The sequence below is a fragment of the Cloeon dipterum genome, chromosome 2 (genome assembly GCF_949628265.1).
Source record: "Cloeon dipterum chromosome 2, ieCloDipt1.1, whole genome shotgun sequence".
NCBI classification, from domain to species: Eukaryota; Metazoa; Arthropoda; class Insecta; order Ephemeroptera; family Baetidae; genus Cloeon; species Cloeon dipterum.
In genome coordinates, this window is record NC_088787.1 from 11,480,389 (window position 1) to 11,506,857 (window position 26,469).

At 41.0% G+C, this 26,469-nt stretch overlaps 4 protein-coding genes across 9 annotated transcripts; 2 read left to right on the forward strand and 2 right to left on the reverse strand.

Annotated features, from left to right (window-relative positions):
- Nucleotides 1-9: 9 nt before the first annotated feature.
- Uggt (UDP-glucose-glycoprotein glucosyltransferase) lies at nucleotides 10-8,178 on the reverse strand. Of its 3 annotated transcripts, none has more exons than XM_065477652.1 (19): nucleotides 7,952-8,177; nucleotides 7,666-7,888; nucleotides 7,383-7,609; nucleotides 7,126-7,326; nucleotides 6,888-7,072; nucleotides 6,424-6,833; nucleotides 5,475-5,944; nucleotides 4,988-5,170; nucleotides 4,750-4,931; nucleotides 4,447-4,699; nucleotides 4,190-4,393; nucleotides 3,860-4,136; nucleotides 3,692-3,803; nucleotides 3,004-3,399; nucleotides 2,636-2,860; nucleotides 2,142-2,306; nucleotides 1,487-1,844; nucleotides 351-743; nucleotides 10-249 (listed from the first exon to the last, which is right to left on the reverse strand). In XM_065477652.1, the coding sequence occupies exons 1-19, from the start codon at nucleotides 7,970-7,972 to the stop codon at nucleotides 79-81; spliced, it is 4,656 nt and encodes a 1,551-aa protein (XP_065333724.1). In that variant the 5' UTR covers nucleotides 7,973-8,177; the 3' UTR covers nucleotides 10-78. The 3 variants fall into 3 exon arrangements, with proteins under 3 accessions (XP_065333724.1, XP_065333723.1, XP_065333725.1); XM_065477651.1 differs by having other exon boundaries at nucleotides 1,487-1,853; XM_065477653.1 differs by lacking the exons at nucleotides 10-249; nucleotides 351-743; nucleotides 1,487-1,844 and adding an exon at nucleotides 1,889-2,086 and having other exon boundaries at nucleotides 7,952-8,178.
- Nucleotides 8,179-8,431: 253 nt separating this feature from the next.
- Nucleotides 8,432-15,303, forward strand: DNApol-alpha180 (DNA polymerase alpha catalytic subunit). The gene is made up of 22 exons (XM_065477538.1): nucleotides 8,432-8,575; nucleotides 8,812-9,006; nucleotides 9,060-9,541; nucleotides 9,593-9,696; nucleotides 9,751-10,051; nucleotides 10,109-10,285; nucleotides 10,696-10,884; nucleotides 10,941-11,145; nucleotides 11,199-11,482; nucleotides 11,539-11,720; nucleotides 11,774-11,892; nucleotides 11,947-12,077; nucleotides 12,131-12,346; nucleotides 12,606-12,915; nucleotides 13,016-13,155; nucleotides 13,212-13,417; nucleotides 13,478-13,742; nucleotides 13,801-13,975; nucleotides 14,284-14,401; nucleotides 14,527-14,845; nucleotides 14,899-14,977; nucleotides 15,032-15,303. Exons 1-22 carry the CDS (start codon nucleotides 8,560-8,562, stop codon nucleotides 15,184-15,186), a joined length of 4,368 nt encoding a protein of 1,455 aa, XP_065333610.1. The 5' UTR covers nucleotides 8,432-8,559; the 3' UTR covers nucleotides 15,187-15,303.
- On the reverse strand, nucleotides 15,222-18,648 carry DZIP1 (DAZ interacting zinc finger protein 1). Of its 2 annotated transcripts, none has more exons than XM_065477540.1 (16): nucleotides 18,398-18,648; nucleotides 18,100-18,326; nucleotides 17,931-18,044; nucleotides 17,676-17,873; nucleotides 17,495-17,620; nucleotides 17,351-17,443; nucleotides 17,162-17,291; nucleotides 16,826-16,984; nucleotides 16,546-16,771; nucleotides 16,315-16,495; nucleotides 16,105-16,264; nucleotides 15,967-16,054; nucleotides 15,643-15,882; nucleotides 15,514-15,582; nucleotides 15,417-15,464; nucleotides 15,222-15,360 (listed from the first exon to the last, which is right to left on the reverse strand). In XM_065477540.1, the coding sequence occupies exons 1-16, from the start codon at nucleotides 18,507-18,509 to the stop codon at nucleotides 15,315-15,317; spliced, it is 2,217 nt and encodes a 738-aa protein (XP_065333612.1). In that variant the 5' UTR covers nucleotides 18,510-18,648; the 3' UTR covers nucleotides 15,222-15,314. The 2 variants fall into 2 exon arrangements, with proteins under 2 accessions (XP_065333612.1, XP_065333611.1); XM_065477539.1 differs by having other exon boundaries at nucleotides 16,546-16,774; nucleotides 18,398-18,647.
- Nucleotides 18,617-22,902, forward strand: SelR (methionine sulfoxide reductase SelR). 3 transcript variants are annotated; one of them, XM_065477543.1, is made up of 4 exons: nucleotides 18,617-18,726; nucleotides 19,437-19,533; nucleotides 20,049-20,221; nucleotides 21,695-22,902. In XM_065477543.1, the coding sequence occupies exons 2-4, from the start codon at nucleotides 19,439-19,441 to the stop codon at nucleotides 21,880-21,882; spliced, it is 456 nt and encodes a 151-aa protein (XP_065333615.1). In that variant the 5' UTR covers nucleotides 18,617-18,726; nucleotides 19,437-19,438; the 3' UTR covers nucleotides 21,883-22,902. The 3 variants fall into 3 exon arrangements, with proteins under 3 accessions (XP_065333615.1, XP_065333613.1, XP_065333614.1); XM_065477541.1 differs by lacking the exon at nucleotides 18,617-18,726 and adding an exon at nucleotides 18,737-19,108; XM_065477542.1 differs by lacking the exon at nucleotides 18,617-18,726 and adding an exon at nucleotides 18,742-19,108 and having other exon boundaries at nucleotides 21,731-22,902.
- Nucleotides 22,903-26,469: the final 3,567 nt, after the last annotated feature.

Here is a 26,469-nt window from a genome sequence, read left to right on the forward strand (position 1 = left end):
GAAAATTGATTTTAAAATTTCAACACAATTTATTTTAAATTAAATAATAGCACATTTCATTGCAAAGTGATGAGTTTGTCACAATTCGGAGTGGATTTGGTGTTTCTCAGAGTCTTCTTTCGCTTGCTGTTGATGCTCAGAGTTGATTTTTTCCTGCACTGCCTTAACTTCATCGTCGTAGCCCTTCCACTCAGGCAGAATACGCATGGCGGCCGTCAGCTTTGCCTCCTTGGTCAGCGGGTTATTGCACTGAAACCGCAAATTTAATTTAATATTTATTAAAAACATTTTCCCAAATAAAAAAATAAGACTTCGCTCAAAAGACAGCCAGAAAATTACATTTATCTTACCAAGTCAATGGTTTTGGCCTGTTTCTTGGAGTCGTCGTCGCACCAGGTCTCGCACCAGAGCCACTCCTGCGGCAGCGACTTGATCAGCACCTGGTGAATCATGTTGTTAGGCAGATCCTGGTCCAAGTTGGACAAGCTGTTGGGGTCCTGGCTGAGCGCCTGGTACTGGCCACGCAGTCGGTCGCCGGCAGCGATCCGCCGGAATTTCTTCAGGTCGACGACGTAGAGAGCACTGATGTGATAGCGCCGGCCCTGCAGGTGGTTTCGCCAGTAGCCCGACTTCCAGAAGCGGAATCCGTCCATCTCCTTACGACTATCGCAGAAAGGCGTGTACCCGTACGGCGCACCACCAAGATCAAAGTCTCGCAGCTCTTTCAAGTCCGTCCGCACCACCTGAAAACGATTGCAAATCAGTTATGTTATAGTCGTCACTAGTTGTTGTGATGAAATATTAAAATTAAAAATCCAAACAGACAGTTTTAGGTAATTTTCGAACTTCTGGGCCTTTCTTAGAATATTGTACTTGAAATTCTAGTTAAGTATCAACCAAAAAAAGTAAAAAAATTATTAAAACACAATAAAAATTTTAAACTTTAACAAATCAGAAAATTAACGTCACATTTTGGAGACTTTCTAAGCTACTAGGTTTTTTGAACATCTCAAAAATTGTAATCTGGATTTAAAAAAGTGTTTCCGACTTTAAAAATATTTTTTTTTTAAATTGAATTACGTAAATGTTTAGCTTTATAATTAAGCAGCTCTGAAGGCTAGAGCAAAAATCTTGGCATAGTTGCAAAGCTTATGAAACTTGCAATTTATTATTTTATCCTGGCAAAAATTCCTTCTTCTTTGATATCTCGGGAAAGCCATTTTTTCAAAGGCCAAGGGTATTTTACCCTATTTGCGAGCAAAAGTAATGAAAACCACACAAAATTTTGAAATAGCCAAAAGAAAGTTTGATTAGAACAAAATTTAATACTCATCACAAGCCTTTTAATTTCGCGATTTTCTCAGAGAATTGGTGGAAACTTTTGGAAAAATCACGAATTTTCACTTTTAAACTATAGAGGCGTACATTTTTAATCCAACACTAACTAATGGTACCAAAAAAGTACCGCGATTTCCGATTTACTAACCTGATCAGCGTCGACAAAGATGATTTTCTTGACATCAAGCGGGAAGAGGACGTCAAGGAAGAGGATTTTGTAGCCCCAAATCATCCTCTGCTTTTCAGTTTGCTGGTGCAGCCAGCGCGGCCACTTGTACTCGACGAGCGCGTACTCAAAGCCGTACGCCTTGGCCAGGTGCGGCAGAAAGTCCTTGAAGGTGGGCGACAGGTAGTTCTTGAGGAACCAAAATTTGACGGGCGTCTTGGTGTGCTTGACCACGCTGAGCATCATGATGCGCAGGAAGCGCTCGTACAGGTGGCCTGAAGCCAGCGAGAAGATGTTGAGCCGCTCCTCTTCCTTCGCGTCGTCGGTCGCGCTGGATTTGCTAAAAGTACTGCAATTTCAACACAAGAGCGTCAAAGCCGGGCCAAAACAGCGGGCAGGGTCTCTAGCCGCAAAAACGATACTAGCGAGTCAACAAGAGGCACCAACGACTAGCTATTGCTAAAAGCCTGCTTGCGTCACCTCCAGAGAAGATTAGCCACGTATCCGACGGGATTGAGCCAGAAATTTTTCGCTAGCTCCTGTTCACGGAGTCTCTGAATCTTTTTATAATCATTGCGAATCCTTGCGGCCGAGGGAAGAAGAGAGTGAGATCAGAGGATTAGTTAAAATTCGGTACCTAGTAATGGAGTTCCAGATTCCCGGTGCTTCGTCGTCGGCCAGCAGGTCCATATTGAGTTTGTCAGGCTTTTTGGTCACTTTCAGTTTCAGGACGTTGCTTCGGAATGAGGAGATCAGGATGTGGTGGTCCTCGGACTCGGCCGGCGAATCCTCCCCATCAACACTATGAGAAAAATTTTATATTAAAACTAAGACAACCAGACAACCATTTTTCCTGACAGGATAATTCTTAAAATTAGGATGTGGGGAAATGATTGAATTCTACTTTTAATCCAAAGATATATCTAAGATCACAAGGGGAAAATGCGTTACTACAAATCTTGTTTGTTTTAGTGCCAAAAGAAGGCTCCAACTAAAACAACTAAATTGCCTAATAAACTGCTCAACAACAATAATGTATGTCTCACTTACTTCATTTAATATTAAAAAATAAAGAAACCAAATTAGATGAATCTAAAATTCAATGGTGTAAAAATGAACTCGCAAGCGCACCTGACGATATCAAAGATTTCAGCTGATCTGCCTTGTCGGAGGCGGAGGAGCCATGATCCTGGGTTGGCCTTGAGCTGGAAGTAGCCCAGGTTGGCCATGACGATTGTGTCCACCAACACCGGATTGTGTCTCGTCCCCAGGGTGACCTGCAGCCCACGTGGAGGGGCTCCAGACATTGCCTCGGAACAGTGGCCCTCGAGGAGCAAAGACGAAAGCTCAAACTCACTAAAAATTAGAAACGTTTCATGAATTTTTTACAATAAAATTAATTAAAAGAAACGACATGTCATGGGCTTCATTAAAATCAAAATATAACATGTGGCTTATGTTACTAAATGAAAACGTTTTGTTAAAAAAAAATCTCGTACCTGTGCACGACGCTCATGACGTCTTCAAGCCTAATATTGTCAAGGTCGTAAGGGCTGCGGACAGCCTCAACGAGCCAGTTCTCTGGTGGATGCATGTTTTGCGTGAGCAACACAGACTGGGGCATATTGACAAATCGTGCAGAGGGCCCAGCGGTCATTTTGCCCTCAGCGGTGAAGTGCGGCTCAGCCTCTAGCACGTAGCGGTAGAAGCTCTTGAGTGGCATGTCGCTATGCTTCTCCACGGCGTTCAGGTACAGGTTAATGCGGCAGTTGACCGCCTCGTGCAGCACCATCAGGATCGGCCCCACCTTCTGGGCACCACGGGACACAGGGTCAACCACAACGGAAATGTCGAAGACCGGCTGCTCTGGGTGCTTTGCTGGCAGTTTCACAACACTGCGGTAAGGGAGAATACAATTGTGAATTAAAAAATATTACGGAATAAATTAATTTTATCATATTAAAAATTATATGGCGTATTTTAAGGATTATTAAAGTTTTTAGGATATTCTTATTTTGATAAAGAGTTATCAATATCAACATGTATAGATATTAAATAAGAAATAAGATTTCATACTAGTACTATATAAATATTTTCAACCCATCTAGATTTTTGTTTTACTACTCTGGTCTTAACTAAATAAATTTGAATTTTTACTTCCTTTAAAAGTAAATTACATATTTTTACCTGTACTGATCACTGACGAAAGGAATTTCAAATCTACTCTTAGTTGAGGGTCGGGACACAAGTAACGCTACCAGTCTCAATAAAAGATCACTCGACTCTCTGCCTCTGGGAACTAAAACAAAGCAAAATATTGATATCACAGAACATTATGTTATCTCAATAATTTACCTGTATCTGCATCATAAGAATTTTCATCCGCCTTCTTCATGGCCTGCTGCAGCCTGTCTGTGTGGGCGGTCATAGAAAATTTGTCCAGCAGAGCAAAATCGTCAGCCAGGAAGTGTTCATCGTCCTCAAGAGGCCCGAGGACTCTTCCGTTTGCAACAACAGCCCTCGCTCCAGCTGGAATGAGCAGCACAGTTTGACAGTAGTCTGAGAAAGCCTTCAGCAACTCGTCCGCTTCCTCAGACTTAGGGAATGTCTTCAAATCACTCAAATCCAACGTCTGAAAATGGAACAATAAGTATAATTAGGATTAGGAGAGAAGAAGAGTTATACCGCCAAGCCAAGCAGAGAGTTGAAATCAAAATCAGGGTTGTTGTAAATCTTCTGGGCGTTTTCTTCCACGATTATTTGCTTTATAACAGCCTTTGCACCCTGAGCTGGCAGTCGGAGGGCGGCCAGGGCCAGACGAGTTAATTTGGCTTCAGAGGCGCTCTTCACGTTTGGCAACACAGCCACCCTCATGTATGCAGTCGAGTCCTAGAATAAATAAGGTTGAAGGTAGAATAAAATAATTTTGAGACTGAACTTACCAAATTTTCCAGGCTTTCCCGAAGTAGTTTTCTGCCTTCTGGAGTGTCCAAATCAGTTGCGACCCACAAGGTTAAAGGTTGGGTGGCGGCTTCATCCTTATAAGTCAGGTACTTGGCTTGGCTGATGATCCGCGACGTTTTGTCCTTCGGAATCAGGGAGGCAAATGAGGAGGGCCAGTCTTTGGCGCTTTCAACGGAGTTTCCACTCATGTCCAAATACCGACTCTTTGAATCAAGAATCCTCTCGTTTAGTCTGAAATCATTCATTAAATCTTTTGCTTAAAATTGAAATAAAAATAAAACCTTGGCATGACGTTGGGTTTGTCCATCAGGAAATCGAGAACGTCGTCACTGTCCGTCAGTTTCCCTTTGTAGACAGCACGCTGGATAGAGGGAGTTTGCGCCATGATTTCCGTCAGCACAGCTTCTTCAAAACCTTCACTGTTCAAGAAGTCCTCAGGCAGAGGCACACCGTTTAATAGCACCTAAGGAGCGGGTACAGCGATTCAGGACATTTCTTAAATTGATTTTAGTTGGTTACCTTGGGCAAATGTCTAAATCCTGCTCTGTCAACGAATTCCTTAGCCAGCATTCTTCCAAAATCGTAAGGGGAATCTGGTCCGAAAACCAACTCTGTGTCCACTTGGGGATATTTGGCAACAAGGGCTGCTTCAATGAGGTCGGTGGTTATTTCACCTTCCTCCTCGCCAACAGACGCATAAACCTGAACAAAAAAGAGATGAAGATTTGAACAAAATACCATGTAAAAGTGAAATAAGATTGTAAGAAACTCATTTTTGTGTTGAAAGACTTTTAAAAATTGTTTATTTAATTTGAAAATGATCTGCTGAATAATAGCTTACAGTTCTAAAATTTTCAGGGCTTTCTTCAATTTTGATTTTTAAATTTAAATGTGCATCAAGAAGCAAACATTTTTCGGTAAAAATTTTTAAAACAAAGACAATTTTATCACTGCAGCAATCCAACCAAATAATTATATATTTTAAAAGAAAAATCATATTTCTTACGTCAGTGATGAGGCTGAGTCCCTGTTGAGAATTTCCATTTTCGGTGGCGTAATTGTAAGCCTCAAGGAGGGCAATCCCTGGATTGGTCTTTCCCGAATCTCCTTCAGCGCCTGTGGCAGCAAGGACGAGGCCAATGCGCAGTGGCGCCTGGTGGATGAGGAAAGACTCGGCCAGCTTGAGCAACGGCCTAGCCTCGACGCTGGCCGGATCGATCACCATGACCAAGTTGTAGATGTTCTTGCGCACCGAGCGCAGCATGCCAGGGAACGTTGGACGTAGCAGTTCCGTCAGGGACGTGCTCCACCGCATGTATTGCTTGTCGTTCTCAATGTCGTTCACCCACTGCACGGCCGAGTCTCTGATGTCCAAGGCATACTCAGTGCCGCCACCAGAGCCGCTGTTTACGCTTGACCCTGAGCTTGACGAGAAGTCCAGCGCCAATAATGAGCCCATTTGGTGCTGTTTCACACCTAAAAAATAATTTTTGGAAATTAAATACAATAAAAAAAAAATGAATTCAGAAACCACAAGATAAAAATAATAATTCGAGGTCAGGCTATTTCTTAACAGTTCAAAAACAGAAGTTAGCTATGCTTAGAATTTTCCTAGTTAAAACATTGGCCTGTTCTGAGGATAATTAAAATTGGAGAAAATTGCAATAATTGTGCTTTTTTTACAATAAATCCATTATTACTGCACTGCTTTAAACTTGGTGGAGGATTTTCTTTTGTAATTCTAGCAGGAGAAACAGAAAAATCTAATAAATAATTAAATTGAATGAAATATTACTAAACGATTGCCACATCCACGAAAAATTGCAGCAATTTAGTCTATTTTCTAGAGTGAGTACCATATTTATAATATTTTTCATTAATCCTTTGCGGATTTTCCTCTTAAGAACAAATTTAATAGTTTTAGAAGGCTCTTCAGAATTGTTTTCCATGCTTACCAACTCCATAGAGCCCCTCCATGGTCCTCAGCTCAGCCCGTGCGGCCTCAAGCAACGCCCCAGCATCCAAAGAGTCGACATCAAAGAAAAGTCCGTTCAAAAACAGGGCCGAGTCGGCGGGTTGCAGACTGAGGGAGGAGAGGAATCCCTCCTGATTCTTCTTGATCTCCTTCTTCAGGTCCTGCGAGACAGCCGTGCGGATCAGGGACCTGGCCTGCAGGGGGAAGTTGTGAGCAATGTGCGTGAAGGTCTTCAAGGCCTCGTCCAGTGGGGAACTCATGATGCGCTCGGCGGCCTGCAGGCTCAGCTCCTGCAGCTGCCACGCCTTCAGCGGCGCCAGTTCGCTGTTGGCGTCGATCAGGTGCTGCCGCAGCTTCGACAGGTTGGCCACCTTATCCGGGTACATGGACCTGAGGATGGACGTAGGTTATAAGAGGAAATTTTGAGTTGGTCTGAACACAAACTTGAGCCGTCCAAAGTTGAATCCTTCCACTTCATCCTCTTCTTCTTGGTCCGCTCCACCACCAGCACCGGTTCCATCATCGTCCTTCACCTGAGAGTCGTCTTGGACTTTGTACTCGGTGCTCTTGATCTGCAACTCAACTCCATATCCAGAGAGCAGAATTTTTCCAGCATCTTGTCTCTTGCTCTGTTGTTGTCAGTTTAAAAATAGGGATTTGCAGAATAATTATTTCAGTATACCGGCACAATATAATGGCGAAGGACGTAATCAACGTTGTGCCGACTGGCAGCCTCCTTAAGCACTTTGTGGAAGGTCTGGAACTGCTCTGTTCCGAGCTCAGCGTAAAGCACCGCCGTTGCTCTTTGGGAGATTGACTTGGAGGAAAAGTGATGGTCGATTTTGTACAGAACCGGATTTTCACCCTCAATCACGGCATTTAACTGCGAAACAACTCTTTTTATAAGTCTCCATAATTTGATTTGATTTGAAATAATACCTTAGGAATTATTTCTGATGGGTCGCACAAGAGAGTGCCATGGAGATCAACGGCGGCCACGCATTTGCTGTCCTCGAGGCCGCGCTCACGGGCGATTTGAGAGTACATTTCGATGCGAGGAGAGTAGACTCGCATCGAAAGGGCTAGCTTGAGCATCGACTCTTGCGCTGGACTAGCGATCCGCCGCACCTGGCCAATTATTATTTCGTACCATTCTTTCTCGCTCACTGCAAAATCAGAATGTTTGGTAAAAATTCAACTAATCTAAATGCGCAAGCCATACATTTTGGTATCGACTTGGGGTCAATGTCATTAATGAAATCAATGAACTTCCACATTAACTCCGGCGACTCTTCTGCCAGATACTCGGCAGTCTCGAGCAGAAAAGGTGTTGATGCCCATTTCGCCTCGATTTGCGTCGTCACAGACTTTGACTTTTTCAGGCTTGGCTTTGCTCCTAGCGTTCTGGAGGAAAACGAGCTAATGGCAAGAAGAACAAGGCAGATCTGGAAAATATGACACGGTCAAGCAACGTCACCCAAGAGTGAAATTAATTCGCCGGTGCTTACCTGGCTGATTTGGAGTTGCATGATTAATTTCTTTTAGTGTCTATGCATACCACAGGCCACACCAGAAAAGTTCGAACCCTAACAAGTATTTAGCAAAATATACTTCATTTCTAATTGAGTAAATATCCCTAAGCCGAGCGGTTTAATTGTTTTAAGGAAAACTTTGCCACACAACAACACTTCGCTCGGTACAAAACATGCAGAACAGTTGACGACAGATGATTTCTAGCTGGCCAATCAGAGGCAGACATGTAGGTGAAGCCTCATTAGAGCTGAATATATCGATTAATTTCCATTGACGTAGCGATTTAAGCTACTTTCAACTAACAAAATAAAATTAAAATGGATAAATTTGCATTTAGAACTAAGTTAGCACTAAATTAGGCAAAATGTAGCAGTTTATTAGGTCGAAAAGGAATAAGATTTCTTAGTCAGGGTTTATTTCGCGCCACGAAACAAACGACAATCGACACCATCTGCTGGCCGAGCGGGAACAATATTTTGGCGCCCGCAGGAGTAGTGAGAGTGAGGGCCAGCTGCAGATGTTTTCTTCGCACTCCACTCTTCCTAATTTACTTTCTTACAGGTGTTAGATTTTTAGTTGCAGGATGGCCGACGAAAGCTGTAAGTTCCAATAATTAATACATAGAATCTTGCCGATTTACTTATAATTCAATTTTGGCTAGCGGTATCATTGTGCCAGGTTCTCCAATGTTCATTGTATGATACCATGCACAATTTTACGTTCCATAGTAATATTTTACAGAATTATATTTTACTTGTTATGTTCGACTCAATTTACACGTTACGTTTTGCTATTTTATGATATTAGCAAAAATATTTATTTATTGTCATTGCAGTGGCCACGTCTCGTTCTCGTCGCCAAAAAGCTGACAAACTAGGAAAATTCGCTGCGTTGAAGCAGCTGAAAGAACAAAGAGGAGGCAAACACAAAGCCTCTTTGGACGAAGTAAATAATGTCTACGATTTGGTCGATGAAAAAGAATACAGCAAAAGAGTGTTGAACAGGCAGTGTGATGATTGGATCGTCGATGGTCAGTTAATATTGATTAAATGTTTTTCGCTTAAATATTACAATTATTTTCAGAGGGAAGTGGCTATGTTGAGGACGGTCGGGAGATTTTTGACGACGACCTCGACGAAGAGTCGATTTCCAAGCAGTCGCGGGGAAAAAGTGGCGGCGACCGCAAGAGGAAGAGCAAGCACCAGGACGAGGGGGAAAACTCCAAGGGCAGCGGCAACATCCGCCACATGCTGGCCAACATGCAGCCCAAAAAGAAGAAGGTTGAGGACGTGAACATCGACAATGACGAGTTGCTCGGCGAGTTGATGAAGGACCTGGATGCCAAGCCCCTAGCGCCTCTGCCTACGAGGCCTGTGCAGCGACCAAAACAGCCTCCACCACCTCTCCCGGCCCCCAAACCTGTCAGGCAGGCTGTGAAGGAATCCATTCCTGCTGTCCCTATTCTAATTAAAGAAGAGCCTGTGGAGGTGCCAGAGGTCCCGGCTTCGCAGTTCATCGAAGAAACTGACTCCATGGACTGCTTCTCAGATACAGATTTTGCTGAGGTAGATTTTGTTTCAATTTATATAATTTATTCTAATTTAAAGTCTGTTTAGTTGGACATCAAAGTTGAAGAGAGCCAGCAGGTTATTCCAGAAACACAAGATTCTGAAGCTATTTTAGAGGAGAAAATGGCAAAACCCGTAGTCCCAGCTGCAAAGTACTGAGCTTTAAATTTTGTACTATCCATTATTTATTATTTATTCTTTCCCAGTGCTGAGAGCATCTGGAGCAACATGACCGAGAACATGGGCCAGGAGTCCAAGATGGACGTGACCGCCTCCGAGGTGAAATACACAGACAGCGGGCTGCCAACCGTGAAAGATGCCGCTGGCAACGATGTCGTCCGCATGTATTGGTGGGATGCATTTGAGGATCCATTCAAGCATCCTGGTGTGGTCTACCTCTTCGGCAAGATCCAGGCGGACATCGGCGGAAGTGGCAAGGCCGCCTGGGTCAGCACCTGTCTGATTGTGCGCAATATCGAAAAGCGAGTCTTCCTGCTTCCCAGACAGGTGATAAATTTATATCTTTGCCATGTTCCAGTTTTACTCATATTTAAATCGCTTCAGTACAAACTAGAGAAGGGCAAAGAGACAGACGAAGAAGTGAGTGTTGCTGACGTTTACAAGGAGTTCACCTCGTCGGTAGCCAACAAGTATGGCATTCTTGAGTTTAAGTCTCGCACTGCCACTAAAAGCTACTGCTTCGAGAAGCCTGGCATTCCGATTGAAGCAGAGTATTTAGAGGTAATAATTTTTATAATTTTTCCGAAGCAATATCAATTTAAAATTAGACACATTTGTGGAGTTAATTAATGCCATATTTGAAAACGCAACCTCTCGCAACTAAATTCTGCCAAAAAAAATAATTATTGGAGAAATTAAATTAAATTAATTTCATGAAAAAATGGTTTTCTCATGAGGAGTTTTTCAGCTAAAATAATTCAGGATTATTTAATCAGATCATCCAGTTCTCTTCTAAAAGTTTCAAATTTAAACATTATTTTTCTGACACTCAAAACATCAAAATTAAAGAATTGGTCTAGTTGATAATGTGATTATTAATTTTTGTTTGTTAATATTCCCGTTGAACACGTTGCGATGAAATTTTTATGGACTCCATTTAAGTGGGTATAATATCTTGATTTATTTATCAGGTGATGTATTCTGGGGCCAAGGAAAATCTTCCTCAGGATCTGAGCGGTAACACATTCAGCCACGCTTTTGGCACCAACACGTCCAGCTTGGAAACCTTCCTGCTGCATAGGAAAATCAAGGGTCCGTGCTGGTTGGACGTTAAAGGTGCCGTCAAAGTCAACAACCCTGTTAGCTGGTGCAAACTTGAGGTAAGGATTTTTGTTCTTTTGGTCAAACCACGTCTTCTGTACATTTCCTGCTTTAGATGACTCTCGATGACATGGACGATATCAGCGTTTGCTTCGAAAAGAAGTCCGCGCCGCCCCTGGTGGCCTTGACCCTCAACCTGAAAATCACAGTCAACCCAAAGACCATGCACAATGAAATCGTCATGGCCAGCTGCCTGGTCAGCAGCAGCTACCCTGTAGACCAGCCTCCTCCACAGCCGGCCTTCCAGTCACACTTTTGCAGTGAGTTCCTGAAAAAATCTTATATGAATTTATTGAGCTTTTTAATTTGCCAGTTGTCACGAAACCAAGCGAGGGCAAGTGGCCCTTTGACTACAACGCAACCCTGGGCAAAACTTCCAACTTCAAGTCGACCACCCTGCACAAGGTTGACTCCGAGAGGGCCCTGCTGTCCTTGCTGCTCACGCTAATTTTTAAAACGGACCCTGACTTGCTGATTGGGCACGACATTGCCAACTTCGATTTACCAACCCTGCTCACCCGCATCTCCATTCTCAAAGTCGAGAATTGGTCCAGACTTGGAAGGCTGAAGCGAGCGAGTAAAATGGATGGATTGGGAGTATGACAAGGCGTTTTTCAACTTCTACTAGAAAAATTAATTTTTCCTATTTTCAGAACAAGTCATATCAAGCAAAAGTTGCGGTCAGCGGCCGCCTAGTTTGCGACGTCAAGCTCTCTTCGCAAGAGCTGATCAAATCAAGGAGTTACGACCTGGACACGCTGTGCGTGAACATTTTGAAAATCCCTGAATCGCAGCGCACCATCTACACTGTCGAGGACATTCGCAACTCTTATAGGTTTGCTGGCCCTCAAATTTACGTTCCCTTGATTAAACTTGTTTATTCCGCAGTACTGGAGCCTCGCTGCGAAGTCTGATTTGTTCGAGCATGCAGGACGCAGCTTTTATCCTCAAGATCATGACTGAAATCAACGCCATTCCTCTCGCTCTTCAGATCACAAATATTGCTGGTAGGTTGCATTTAGTGCAATTCCTTTCCAGGCAGTAATAAATTCGCTTCCCAGGCAATGTGATGTCAAGAACCCTGATGGGTGGTCGTTCTGAGCGAAACGAATTTCTTCTTCTGCATGCCTTCAATGAGCGGGGCTACATTGTGCCTGACAAAGTGTACGGCAAGAAGCCAGTGGCCGCCAATGTAGCAATATTTTTTTACAAAAGGTAGAACCATACTAAAGTTTATTTCATTAGGAGGATGACGAGGAGGGAGGTGGTGGCGGAAGCAAGAAAGGCCGCAGGAAGAAGGCTGCTTACTCTGGAGGCCTGGTGCTGGAGCCAAAGAAGGGCTTTTACGATTCTTACATCCTCCTCATGGACTTCAACTCGCTTTATCCAAGCATCATCCAGGAGTATAACATCTGCTTCACCACTCTGCTGATGAATCAAATCACGCTGAAAGCGCCAAAGGTTAAAATCTTTTATTATATTGGAACTATATTCATGCATGGAGGTTTTAGCTAAGATTTTTAAGAGAAAAGTTTCAAAAACAATTATTTTGCTATTATTTTTATCATCATTTGAGTCAAGTTTGCCTTTAAATTAAATTATTCAATGTACCAAACTCTCATTCAAATTCAAAGCAGATTGACAATTTTGCAGCTAGATGACCTGTGTGAATATTTTCACGTTGTTAACTTGTGTTAATAATAAATTGTTTAATAAACAGCCCAAGAAAGAAGCAAATGATGATGATGATGAGGACGAGGAAGATGGTGACGGACTCGACGAACTGCTCGCCTGTCTGACCTCAGCTCAAAGCGCCGCAGCTGGCGTTCTTCCTACGGAGATCAAAAAGCTGGTCGATAGTAGACGGAGTGTCAAAGGCATTCTCGCCAAGGGAGTGTCAAAACCTGAGGAGCGGATGCAGCTGAACATCAGGCAAATGGCCCTGAAGCTGACGGCCAACAGCATGTACGGCTGCCTGGGCTTCTCCAACTCGCGCTTCTACGCCAAACACTTGGCTGCTCTTGTCACAGGTAAATTGAATTTTTTTCGTAACTGAAGCAAAAATTTTTTCCTCAACCTATATTGAAATTTTAAATCATGTTGGATGTATATTAAATTGATTAATTTCAGCCAAGGGTCGAGATATTTTGATGAACACCAAAAGCCTAGTGGAGAAAATGGGCTTAGACGTTGTTTATGGAGACACAGATTCAATCATGATCAACACACGCAGCACAAGCTTTGACGAAGTTCAAAAATTAGGATTCAAAGTGAGTTTGCTCCCACCAAGCTTTGAGATCTGTTTTAATCACTATTTGTCATCCAGGTTAAAGCAGAGGTCAATAAGATGTACCGGCAGCTGGAGTTGGACGTTGACGGCATCTTCAAGTATCTTCTCTTGTTGAAGAAAAAGAAGTACGCAGCTCTCACCATCGCCAGGCTGCCTGATGGCAAGTTCAAGACGGAGCAGGAACTCAAGGGCTTGGACATTGTGCGCAGGGACTGGGCGCCGATGGCCGTTACCACAGGAAAGTACGTATCAAAGAGACTCTTTTAAGAAGTCAGCCTTTACACTAACATTGCCTTTTACAGGTATGTGGTGGACCTGCTGCTCAGCGACATGAACGCTGACGAACGCATCGAGAAGCTGCACGATAAACTAAGTGTAATCCGTGGACAGCTAGAGAAAGGCGAGATTCCCATTGCGCAGCTGGCCATTGCAAAGACCCTGACCAGGCCCCCAGAGCAGTACTCGGATAAGAAGGGTCTGCCGCACGTCGTGGTCGCCATGAGGCTGAATTCCAAGGGAGGAAAGAAGCTGAAGCAAGGTGACACTGTACACTACGTCGTCTGCCAGGTACGCAATGTTTTTTCAGCTAATTTAAGTATACTTAAATAAAATTCTTATTTTTAAGGATGGAAGTGACCTGCCAGCGACGCAGCGAGGCTACCACTTGGACGAAATTAAAGCAAATCCGGCGCTCAAGGTGGACATCGACTACTACTTGGCGCAGCAAGTGCATCCAGTTGTGACCCGTCTGATCGAGTGCCTTGAAGGCACGGATGCCGTCAGAGTCGCTGAGTGCCTCGGTAGGTTTATTTTTTCCTTAAATTTCCTCCTCACCTGGTATTTTCACTATTATTGTTTATAACCAATTTAAGCATGTCAATTTGCCTATCTCCATTTTTAGTTTCATATGGAAAATTTGTGTAGGAAAATTTAGAACCTTTAAAATTTTTTGTATATCCTAAAATTTCTATCCTATTGGTTTTCAGTTAAATTTAAGTAAACTACCTTAATTTTAATGGAATTGTTGCTAGAGATCGGTTCAAGATGGAAACAAAAACAAAGCAATTTTCTGAAATCAGACTAACTTTTGTTGTTTGTTGTATTTCAGGTCTAGACGCAACCTCATACAGGCAAGCACTAAGGAGGGAGGAAGATGAGGATGATAGCTATAAACAAATCAGCCAATTCTGTCTCTCTGAAGAGGAGAGGTTCAAAAACTGCGAAAGGTAAAAAAAATTTAAATCCTTTATAGCTAATATATTTCTTATGCTAATTTTTTTCTTTGAATGATGATTTATATATTAACATCGTAAATTCTTTTTAATAACAATTGCTCCTCTTCTCTTTGCAGTTTTAGGTTCAAGTGCCAAAACTCGCAGTGCGGCACTACCATCGAGATGAGGTCTGCCTTTTTGGAAAACGTGAAACCGCCAGCTCTGGTCCTGGAAAAGTGCCCAAACCCAGACTGCGCTGTAAAGCCGTCGAGCAGCTTCCCATATTTACAAAACTGCCTTGCGAACGCAATCCGCAGACACATTGCCAAATATTATGAGTGCTGGATGGTGTGCGAAGATCCCAGGTGCAAGTTCAGGAGCAAGGAAGCTGGTAACAAGCTGCAGAAAGGCAATCCTGTTTGCAGGAAGTGCAATCAGAGTGCCATGTTCAAAGAGGTAAATTGACTGAAACCTTTAATGCACCGTTTTTTACTATTTTTATTTTGCAGTACACAGAACACGATTTGCATCAGCAGATTTACTTTTATCGCTACATCTTCAACCTCAGCAAATATCCGAATTATAAACGTGAGGGATTTTAACTGACTGCTTGTAATAGATAATAATTAATTTGTTCTGCAGGTGATGGCAAAAAGGATGTGGCAGAAGGGCACTACCTGACTTTGAAAAGCCAAGTGGACAAGACGATCAGACTGAGCTCCTACTGCATTCTGGACTTGACAGATATTTTCAAGAAACTGCAAGTCAAAAAAACCGCTCTGCACAAATCTTCATAAAATAGTTGGCGTTTTGGGCTAGATTTTAAGACCTATTTCAGTTGTTAAACTTTTTTATTTTTAAAATTGCCACATTCTGTTCTTGGATATGAATAAAATCATTTGTACAGTATAATACTCGAAAAATTTCAAATGTCCTCCAGATCCCATGAATTGTCATCACTGAGCGGTAAACTGCAAATTTATAAGTAAAAACAGCTTATTTTCATACTGATAGAAGGATTATTTACCTTAAATCAGTCTTAGTAGTTGGGGTGCTCTTATTCTGAAAACTCGACCTAAAAATAGCTATGATTAATCTAACAAAGTTTACACTTTTCATCTTACGGTGACAGCTGGAAAGTTCCAAGTTCCTTTTCCAAGTCATCCAAATTGATCTGATTTCCCCCACTAGCACTAGAAATAACACATTATCAGTCTTGAAACTAGTGGATCAAAAAAAATTAATCATCAAACCTTGAGAGTATAAACGGATTAAAGCTTCCCTGGCCAATCTTTCTGACCTCTTCTTTTGGTTCTGTGGTCTTGTTAGAGGCAGTGTCTTCATCCCAAGAGTTGTTTTCTTTGGTTTCCTCTTTTGATGAGGTAAAAGTGACGAATTTGCTGGCTGGTAAAGAATGTGCCCGACGGATTTCAGCAGCATTTTCGTCCAATACTTTCTCAGACAACGCTTCACTGCTCATTCTCAAGTTACTTCTAGAAAAACGATCAAACGACTTTCATTTGAGGAATAACTATTTAATTTCAAACAAAGCAGAACTCAAACAAATAAATCATTACGGCTTCAAAATGCTATGCGGCTCCACTGCGTCTTTCAATGGAGTTGAGGTGAAGACCTGCGTGTCAGATTTAGCCTTGTTTTCTTTCTCTGGAAATAATATTTAAGTTTATGAATTGAACTAATGAGAATACACTCACTGTTGTATCTTTTGGTAAGCTTAGAAAAGAATCCTGGGTGCTGCTTGAGCTTGCTTGGCTTCACAATTGACTCGACGCAAATCTCGGACACGTTCTCCTTGGCTTTTTTCTCTACCTTCTTCTCAATACCCTTCCGTATTTTCCAGAAGCCACGGTATTGCTGTAATAAAAATTATAAATCATCTGATAAGAGTGCTAGATTAAATTCACCTTTTCAGCCTGCTTCCTCTGCTCGTTCATCCTGTTATTGACGGAAATAAATTCGCTCCTGTTCAGACTCTGCTCGGCACTAGACAAACCGATCTCAGACATTTTCTCCTCAATCTGGTTTTCAACCTCGTTTTTCAAGGACTCAATTAAAACTGGATTCCCCTCTATGGCTTCTTTCATGCTGGATAAAACAAATAAATATTTGCAAATGACTTTCTCAACCAAAATTACTCTTGAAGAGTGGCTTCAATGTCTTCGCTTGGATCAGTTGAGTTCTCTTCTTCCTCGCTGAACGTTTCCTCCACACTTTGTTCCTCAAAGGCCATCGCAGATTTTGGCCTGGACGGTATGATTTTAGGAGTGCAAACGACAAGACTCTGTACTGGGGCACTGGCAGGCCGCACTTCTTCAACCGAGCTGCTGCTGCTGCTGCTTTCACTACTCTCCTCTTTAGGGGCTGCTAAAATTGAGCAGTGCAAAAAAGGATTAAATCAAATAAAAGAAAATTTACGAGTAGAAGGAGTGATGTCTTTGATTTCAGCATTAATTGAAGCCTGAAGTCGTTTCCTTCTGGTTGCTGGCACTGGAATAATTGCTGCATCAGTTTGCAAGACAACAGGAGGGTCTGGCTTGTTTTGCAGATTTTTCAGAGAAGACCAACGCTGCTCATCTGGAATGGAGATCACGATTTTTAAAGGTAAAGAATCCCTAACAATTTTCCAATTAAAAATTCATGTTTTTGCATATATGAAAATCATTTCAAATAAATCGAAGAACGCTTCTGATAGGAAGAAATTAAATTTTATCTTATAATAAAAGTCATTTTGAAAATTTGGTAGAATTGCACCTCTTTCCTGCATCTTTGTTAGCTGCTCCATCAGCTTTGAATTTTCAAGTCTGAACCACTGTTCCTGCTGCTCTTGTTTCTTTTGCCACATTTCACTCATTTCCTTTTTCAACGTCTCAATTTCGAATTCCTGCTAGAACATAAACGCTTTTAATCACGAATGGAGTTAATTTAAAGATTTTTATTTACATTTATTAAGGGTTGACTAGATGGGACTTCGGTAACTTTTGAGCTGTATCCCTCACTTTTGCTCAAATTTGTCGCCAAATCAGCCAACGCTTGCTGAGATCAAATGAATTAATTTAATGCGATTTATAAAATTTTAAAACTTACCTTCAATTGTAACTGGAAATTGGCAGTCAGGTCTGCGATTTCCGCTTGGTGCCTGGCTCTTTGTTCAGCCTGTGACTTTTCTATTTCACTCCACAAATTTTCCTCTCTCTTCAGCTGCATTTCAGTCTTAATTTTATAAAAATTATTTTAGATCAAATTAAACCAAAGAATTAAAATTTACTTTGTGATCCTGGAAGTTTTTAAGAGATTCTTCTTTTTCTCTGACCAGTTCTTTTCTGAGAGACTCAATTTCTGATTTGAGCTCTTCAAACATTTCTTTGGCAAATCTGTCTTCACCAGGTTCTGAGGCACTGTGCCTCCGCTGAATATGGCTTTGAAGAAATTCCTGACTTGTGTAAGCTTTTCTACATTGTGAACACTGCAAAAAATCATTTAATAAAGATTATGCGGTTTGGAGAAACAAATGAACACTCACTTCGTAAAATTGGTCATTGAGGTTTTCCTTCTCCGATAAAAATCTTTTTTTCCTGATATCCTTCCTCAATTTCTCTTTTAAAGTTTTATTTTCCCTTCTGAGACTGTCAAGTTCCTAGGGCAAACGTTTTAGTTGAATTAAAATAATTTGTTTAATTCCACTGTAGTACTTTCAAAGCATCTTGATGGGCATTTTCGAGAGCTGATAAACTGCTCTCCAGAAAGTCCTGGCAGAACAAGCAGTAGTCTACGCACAGCTGCGCCAGCCGAAGCAGCTTTAAAAGTCCAGCGTCGACCCCTTTCAGGTCGCTCAGGTCACTGTTGACGAGAATTCCAACGTGCTCCTGCAGCACGGAAATGTCCAAGTCGCGAGCCACTCTATCCAAGTCCAGATGTGCTAATTAAAGATGATATTAAATAAGAGATTTGAACGCCAGTGGCAGACGATAAGCGCGAATTTGTTATTACCGATTCGCGAGAGATCTACACTCTCCTTGAACGACTTGAAGCAAAATCCAGACTCCCGCACATTTTTCACAAACTCAAAATTGGTCACCCTGCTGGAGAAGTGGGCTGTCATTTCGAAAATCCGAATTCCGAACCGCCGGAAGCCGGAACCACGAATGTCAAAAATGGGCCCTGTTTAAATGTCAAAATACGAAACTTGGCGCGCATTCTTGACGATGATTAGCATTCCACCAGCAGGTGTCTCTGCGCTCGCTCTCAATGAATACAGCCAGCATTACGTCACTGGCGATGTAAATTTTTTGTCAAGCAGCAGCTGTAGGCCAATTTAGGTAGGCACGAGTTCATTGAATCCAGCTTATTGCGTAATTCGCCCGATTTCCCTTTATCAAACTTTTTGGCGGGCGCGATAAAAGTCAAGCGGTGCGGTCGCGTGTCTTTTCGCCGGCTGTTCGGCGGCTCTTCCCTCCCGGAAAGGCAAAGTTTTAAACCTTCGTTCCAAGTTCATTCGCCGCTCGCAACCTTTTTCATTATTTTTATTTGGTATGCTGCGCGTAACCTTCAAACTGCTGACATTGCGTAACACAGTCACCTGCCGCTCATTGTCAGCCGCGATTTCGACCAGCATAGCCCGGCGGAAAACCCTTGCGATTTCGCCCTTTACGACTGTAATGGGCAACCAGCAGGCATCTGTCAATGTAAACCAAGCCCGCGGTAAGAGAATAACAAAATTATGAACACGACTGCGGTCAGTCGGGTTGTCGCCAGACTGCCGTGTTTAAACCGCAAATCTGGTTGTTTTTATGTAGGTCACGCGCTTTAGCATTCTTGCCTTACAAGGTATACGTCTTTGACGGTTTAACCTTGTCGTTATGCATTAATTTGCCTTTGAAACGCACTATTCAAGGTGCACCTCCTTCCTCTTCGGGCTATTATTCACTATTCACTCGCTCCCAGGCTGCCCAGCAGAGCACACCGCGCGGTGTCTTCCTCGTCTGATCGAATTTTCCATTAATTTTTGTTGAAATGCCGGCTGTCGTAGGAATGGCTTCGGAAAATGAGGTCTTTTCCAAGGAAGAGCTCAAGAAGAGGCTTACTCCGATGCAGTACCATGTCACCCAGGAAAGGGGGACCGAGAGGTAATGAAAAAAAACTTAAAAATTCGCTTTGCTAATTACATTAATTGCATAACAGTAGAATAGTCGAGATCGTTAGCTTGAGTGCTGCGTGAAAATTCGAGTGTTTTCTCATGTGATAAAGCAGTATTTTTTTCTAATTAAAACCACTAAAATAGTTACTTCAGTCCAAATCTATTTCTGATGTTAATTTGAATTCGGTGTTTCCATTTTTTAATGTTTAATTTTATTGCAGATTTTTTGCAAAAAAATTAATTTGATTCAGCCAATAAACCAGTTCACAAAAATTTATTTTGCAATTTGTTAAAAAAATCCACATTTTTGGCTTTTTTACGCAGAAATACAAATTTCATGATCTCTTTTTGTTCTTATTATAAATATTTGGAAAAATTACTTACAAAAATTTATTACAAGTCACCTATTTATGAAGTTTTATTATTTTTTGGAGGAAAAAATCAATCGTTTTTTCATTTAAAATGCATTAATAAAATATTCCAAATATTTCAATTCCATTTAAGGGCTTTCACTGGCAAGTACAACAAAAACAGCGAGGGTGGCACCTACTACTGCGTCGTCTGCCACGAAGCTTTGTTCTCTTCGGAGACAAAGTTTGAGTCTGGCTGCGGCTGGCCGGCGTTCAACGACGTCATCGACTCCGCAAAGGTCAAACTGACGAAAGACACCTCGCACGGTGAGCATCTTAGCTTTGTATCATTCGCCCCCTGTGTTTCCCAAAAGTGTGGCACGAGAGCATGACTTTGTAAGTCTTCAGTTTGTTCTGCCTATTTTCTTAATTCAATTTTCAACAACCAACTTGGTTTCCCGTCTGTAACACGTAACAAACAAATAAAACATTTTGCATTGCAAGCAGCATTGTCTGAAATTCTAAATTTTGTCATCCGTGGACTGTGGACAGATGAATGAAAATGTCCATTTCGCACTACTAGAACTCACATCCGCATGTTCGACTGCAACAATATTGTATTATTACCACCCCCAATTAAATTAAAAGACGTGTACTATGTGAATTTTTTTATTGGGTCAGTAAAATATCAAGATTTTTTGTATTAGCTGTTTGAAAAAGCGCTTGGCCAAGAGTGTTTTTTAATATATTTTTTTTAAGAAAACCCATCTAACAGGTTTGCATTTAGGGTAGTTTTAGTTGGTGGTCAATTGATTTGCACACAGTTGGAACGGCCGAGTTGAAAGCTTTCAGAATGTGACGGGGTTGCAAAAAACTCGCATTTAGATATAAAAAAATGTAGTGTAATGGTATTTTTTTTTCAATTTTTAACAGTTTCTTGCACCTCAGTTTTCAATAATTTTTTAATTATTTGCTAAGGACCTTACGTTGAAAAATGGTCATAAATAATATTTTTGAGAAATTGAGGCAGCAGATAATGATAATTTAAAAGAAAAAATCTGCATAGTGGAGGAAATATTGACCACTCCGACTACAAATTTAAGGTTTTTTCAAGGGAAAATGGTAAAAATTCATTTCTTGCACAAGAAGTTGGCAAAAATTGAGTGGTTAAAACCAGAGGTGAAAAAAACCGGGTGGTAAGCAAATGTAACCCTGGAATTTGGAAAAATTACCACTTAGGAAGCCATTAGGGCGTTCAGGAATGACATTTTGGTGACTTCAGGGTGCTTCCTGAGCACCCTGATAGCTTCCAAGTGGTTTAGTTTGAAAGGTCTATGCAGATCTTGCAGATCAAACCAATACAGAGCCTGTCAGGCCACCTGATTTACATTTGGTTACACGAATTCAATAAATTCACCACCAAACTAAGAGTTTCCTTTACCTTTGAGCAGCCTATTGATCACGGTTATAGTTTACACAACCTCTTCTTGGCTTCCTTTCTTAGACATTCACTCTTTCTGTCCAGCGCTAGCAATCAGTCATCTGAAAATTCTTGATTTTGTACTGAACACGTTAAAAAAAATTCAGTCCACATCATTTTAATATTTTTCAATAATATAATTGGTGTAGGTGCATGCTGTAGAGTAATTCTGATTTAATTTGGGAGTAGAAATGCGGCAAGATCTTTGGTTCTGACGAAAAATATTTTGTTCTCTTTGTTTCCTTCTGCTCACCTGGGGTGAATGGTGCTCACACACAAAAATCCCTCCTCCCCGACCCAAACCAAAATTGAAAAAACAGTCGGTGCCAATCTGCTGCTTCTCATCGCCAATCCAGGCATGGTGCGCACCGAAGTCAGCTGCCTCAAGTGCAACGCCCACCTCGGACACGTGTTCGGCGACGGGCCGCGGCCGACCGGAAAGCGCTTCTGCATCAACTCGGCGTCGCTCGACTTCAAGAGCTTCGCCGACCAGAAGCTGGACTCGTGAATCAATCAATCGATCGATGGAATCAGCGGGCAGTCCGGTTTCCGCGAGGCCACACGCTTCCTGCCGCCATCTTTGCGCAGCGGAGACGAGGACTGCCCGCTGATAAAAAAATGGCTGCATCGCTGATTCCGAGCTGCATTCCATTACACGATGCTAATTTTGTAATTACGTCCCTGAAATTTTTGTACTACACACTGCTCAAGGATAATCAAAAATCAGGAGTGCGCGGGATCGGCAATGCAGCAATCAAGAATGAGCGGGAGGGAGCTTTTAACGTACTTAACTAACTCTGCAATTAACTGAGATGGCGATATACACACACTTTGACAACGTTTTGTAATGTAACGCTAGTCACGATTTACGATATATTTTAAATGTACAGTTGCGAGATGATGTGTGGCTTGATTAGCTAGACCGAGAAAGGCCTGTGCTTTTGATGAAAACGGAACGATTTCCAAGGCCGGTGGAGTGCGATTGTAATGGATTATCAAATTCAATTTTTTCATTTAGTTCCAGAATCTTTAAGAAGCTTTGAAGTTCGATTTTACTGTTCTGTAACCGCAGTTTTAACATGATTAATAGTAGCCGGCTCTCTTTTGCGCCTTATTTATGTTTTTTAATGTCGTAAGTGTCCTGTTCCTAAACAAGCACAAATTGTTATTAGCACTAGAGTATCAAACCGACTATTTATACACATTTTGTCAAGTCCTTGCCAACTTTAATAACGTGTAATCTTGCTTTGTGATGGTAATTTATTCTGGATGAAGTGATACTTTTAAACTGTAAGTGTGGTAATCGGATATTGTCTCGTTACTTGCACAAACACTAAAATATAATACTACTCGAAAACATGCAATGTAAGTTCGAAAAAAGCCTGTTCATGCAAAACTGAATCAATCCGGATCAAACTGATGCTAATATATACTTATTATTGGAAAGTAAAAAAAACTGTATTGCAGAGATGATCTGATCATATATTTTTAACCTTGAATTAAAAAGTCTCACGATTTTCTTAATGAATATTGAGTGCGTTTTATTTACTTTTATCACGATTTTCTCAGAAAAGATATCACAATAAAAACTCTACAAAATCTTAAAATTTCCTAATTATGAGAAAAAGAAAAATGTGTTATACACCAAGGTGGGTTCATTTAATTTAAATGGGATATTAAACTTGGTAGACCCAAAATTTTAAAAGCAAAGATGGGAACGCAATTATTTCCAGACATTTGTAAAGCTCCAAACAAGGTCCAAGGGTTTTTTAATTTAATATTGATTCAAATTTGATTTTAAACAAAGCTCTGATGATATTCGTACCTTTTTGTAGGTTTTAATTTTTGTTGAAGCCACGCAAGCAGATTTTTGCAAATTCTTTTTCTGTGAACCTACGCACTCCGTCCTTCAGTTAATGCTTTAATGATAAATAAATAAAATGGTGCACCATAAGCCCTTAAATGGAGATATACTATTAAATTTTAATCACTATATATAGTAAATATTTTTATCTCATTTTGCCGAAATAATTACAACCTGCGATTTTGTAATAGGTCAAAACATAAAATTTAGAAACGTAAAATGAAAAAATATAAATTTAATGATTAAAACAAAAAATACTATACGGTACATCGTGTAGTAACAAAAAATTAAACGAAGAATGTTTCTGACAGTGAGGTGCTTAGCAGTACATTAATTTACTCGATAATTTACTCTATGCAACCTGTGTGGCGCGTACGCTGCGCAAGTTGCATAACTAACTTTGAACGGAATTGCTCTCGTTTTTATTGGTTTGAACGGAATTCCCATTTTCAACCGGATTAAAAAAAGGTCAGTACAAGGCAATATAAATTTTTATTCTTATTTTGATTTACAACAAGTCCTGCAAGATTTCGCGTCAGAGGTTGATCATTTTAGCACCTATTAATAATCACGTTGGTAATTTTAAAAAAAAAATCTTCAATAAAACTTGAAGATTCCTTTAAAGTCCAAGCCACTTGCGCAATCGTCTCCGCAGTTAAAGGCCGAGCAAGAAACCTGTCAGAGCAAATTTTGGCCCCCACTCGCCGAATTTTATGACCGGGAGCGCGCATAAAAATTCCGCGGCACGCAATTTCTCTCAATTTTGCTCACGATAAACCGGGGATGCTTCTTTTCTTATTGCATTTAAATAAGTGCTTTCCGCTCGCCTGGTCCACTCGTCGGGCACATTACGTGACCAAGCAAGGTCCCTGAACCCACCGCGCAAGTCGTAAAAAGCGCAGCCACATCTTCAGCGGCTGCGACGATTTTTCCATTTTGCCAGACTTGGTTCGGTACGTTCGCACCGGCCGACACGAACGCATGTGAATATTGGTAATTAATAATGCCGAGCGATAACTTTGAGCGGCGGAGCGTGGAAAGCGCGATTGCAGCAGCGGGAGCCGAGCCAATAACTGATAAAAAAGCGGCAATATAAGTGCTTGTGTGTGCATGTCGCAAGTCTGTTTACTCCCGGACACTTTTTCTCGGTAATAATTCTCTCGGTTCTTTCACTTTAAGGTTTATCAAAGAATGTAAAATACGAGAAATTTAGTGCAGCACAGGTTAAATAGGCTAATGCTCTTGAACTTGAAGTGGATGCTTCGATATTATTAGCATTTAAATCATTTAAAACCTAACGAAGATATCAGAATACAATAAAAACAGGTGAATAGCAAGAAAATTTTAAATTCCAATGAACTCTAGTGGTAAAGTTGAATTAAAATAAAACTGAATTAAAAATAGCAATTAATTACAGGGAATTTTTCAAACCTACACCAAGTTTTTACCTGTTAACACGGCTAGATGATCATCATCAAAATTATATACTGATTATTTTCCAAATTTGACTAAAAACAAATAAAATCAGCTAAAATCTAAAACCTTTTAAGGAGTCAAATGTTTAAATTAAGGAAAATTGAATTTTCAAAGCAAATTATACTCTAGTTTAGAAGAAAAACGTTTTTTGAAGCAGATATTTTGTCAGAATTCATCGAATTTAGTCCAAATAGTTTGTCTAGATGGCTTGGTCAGATTTATTAATTTCTTAAACTGTAATTCGAATCAAAATTTCTTCAGACCTAAAAAAAAATCAGGGGCATAAAACTCCCATGAAAATGTCCCATTTTTGTATCAGAGGCATAATTCTTTTTCTGAATTAATTGGTCTTAATCCAACTCGTGAGCGTTTAGAAAGAAAAAATACAGATTAGAAACGCCTACTTCCGCGTGTATCTGACTGCAATACAATTTCTCTGCAGTCGAGTTGCGGAATATAGACAGCGGCCGATTTGGCTCTGCTTCTCATCTGCCTGTTGTGCTGGAAAGAGGGCCCGTGGGTTGGTTTACTTAAATCTCTTTTTCAAAAGCACTCTCTCGCTGCACCGACTATATACTATTTATTATTCTCATTGATAGGTTCGCATTATGGGTACACCTGTGTGTGTGTGTGTGTGTGTGAGTGTGTGAGTGTATGACTCTCTCGTAACAGCATTCTGGTCGTCCCACATGCAGCAGGTCATGCCGTGCCTTGGGCCTCGACTGGATTTTCAAGTCGCGCGGCTAGCTGCCTGGCTCACCGCGATCATGCCAGCGGTTTTGCGGCTGCTGATCTCGAATCTCGCGCGCTCCATTCGTTCCGCCGACCGATGTAATTTATGTGAGTTTAATATTAAGGTTGCACATCGACCTGTTGCTCAAATTTTCCGTCTTCAAATATATAGATGGTCCATCGCACTCGACTGCGCGGTGCAGACGCGCTGAGTGAGATTTATTATTCTCTTTTTATGCTGATTCATATCTGTCAGGCCTGCGCGCATTGAAAACTGTTTTGCGATTGCATTGCCAAAGGACGTGAAATCACACGGAGGAGAAAGAGATCGCCACCTGCAATCACTTATTGTATTGAGCTATATTTTAGAAGAGAAACGCCTACAAGAAAAATTGTATCCAGCCATTACTTTTAATTCTCATGATTTTAAACTACAAAAGAATTACAAAAAAACAGTTCAAAATTTACGTCAGTGGTTAAATTTAACCACAAATAACTTTCAAAAGGCTCCTGAAATGAAATTAGCTCAAATAATTTTGTTTTATTTCAAATTTTAACAGCAACATCCTTGTCCAGTCTTTAAGAACGAAAGTCTCAGGTCGTAAGACAGTTTTCAAGCCATTGTAAAGAAAAATGGATCCTCAAAAACCTCCAGTGCACCAGGGAATGTCGAGATGAGTTGAATGATTCAGATTTTTTCCTTATCTTGTGGTAAGAACGCGATATTTGGCGGTATTTGCAAAAGTCCAAAAACCCAACCTTTTAAATTTAAACAAGTTCACAAATTTGGCGTTTACAAATTTGAGAAATGAAAAGCACAATTAATTTTTAAAATTGATCTAGTAGCAAATGAGGAAATGAGATTTTCTTGCATTCTCCAAATTAAAAAAAAACACCTCGTCTTTTGTGACAAATACGGCAATTTTTACCATTTTTTTACATTCTTACCGTAGATTTATTTTCATTTTCTCTCCTCATTTGAGCCAACACTTGCTCTGATAGTTTTGTTCTAAAACTAGGCGC

Excerpts from the sequence above, each read along its gene's own strand:
- Uggt (XM_065477651.1), bottom strand. The coding sequence starts at position 7,972 with ATGCAACTCCAAATCAGCCAG. Across the intron at positions 7,073-7,125 it reads TTCGCCATTATATTGTGCCG|AGCAAGAGACAAGATGCTGG; the intron begins GTATACTGAAAT and ends TGACAACAACAG. Across the intron at positions 3,400-3,691 it reads TTCGTCAGTGATCAGTACAG|TGTTGTGAAACTGCCAGCAA; the intron begins GTAAAAATATGT and ends CCCTTACCGCAG.
- DNApol-alpha180 (XM_065477538.1), top strand. Across the intron at positions 9,007-9,059 it reads TGATGATTGGATCGTCGATG|AGGGAAGTGGCTATGTTGAG; the intron begins GTCAGTTAATAT and ends AATTATTTTCAG. Across the intron at positions 12,916-13,015 it reads CTTGGCTGCTCTTGTCACAG|CCAAGGGTCGAGATATTTTG; the intron begins GTAAATTGAATT and ends GATTAATTTCAG.
- DZIP1 (XM_065477539.1), bottom strand. The coding sequence starts at position 18,509 with ATGACAGCCCACTTCTCCAGCAGGGTGACCAATTTTGAGTTTGTGAAA. Across the intron at positions 18,327-18,397 it reads TGTAGATCTCTCGCGAATCG|CACATCTGGACTTGGATAGA; the intron begins GTAATAACAAAT and ends ATCTTTAATTAG. Across the intron at positions 17,292-17,350 it reads CTAGTCAACCCTTAATAAAT|GAATTCGAAATTGAGACGTT; the intron begins GTAAATAAAAAT and ends ATGTTCTAGCAG.
- SelR (XM_065477541.1), top strand. The coding sequence starts at position 18,940 with ATGCTGCGCGTAACCTTCAAACTGCTGACATTGCGTAACACAGTCACC. Across the intron at positions 19,534-20,048 it reads CAGGAAAGGGGGACCGAGAG|GGCTTTCACTGGCAAGTACA; the intron begins GTAATGAAAAAA and ends ATTCCATTTAAG. Across the intron at positions 20,222-21,694 it reads GACGAAAGACACCTCGCACG|TCGGTGCCAATCTGCTGCTT; the intron begins GTGAGCATCTTA and ends TTGAAAAAACAG.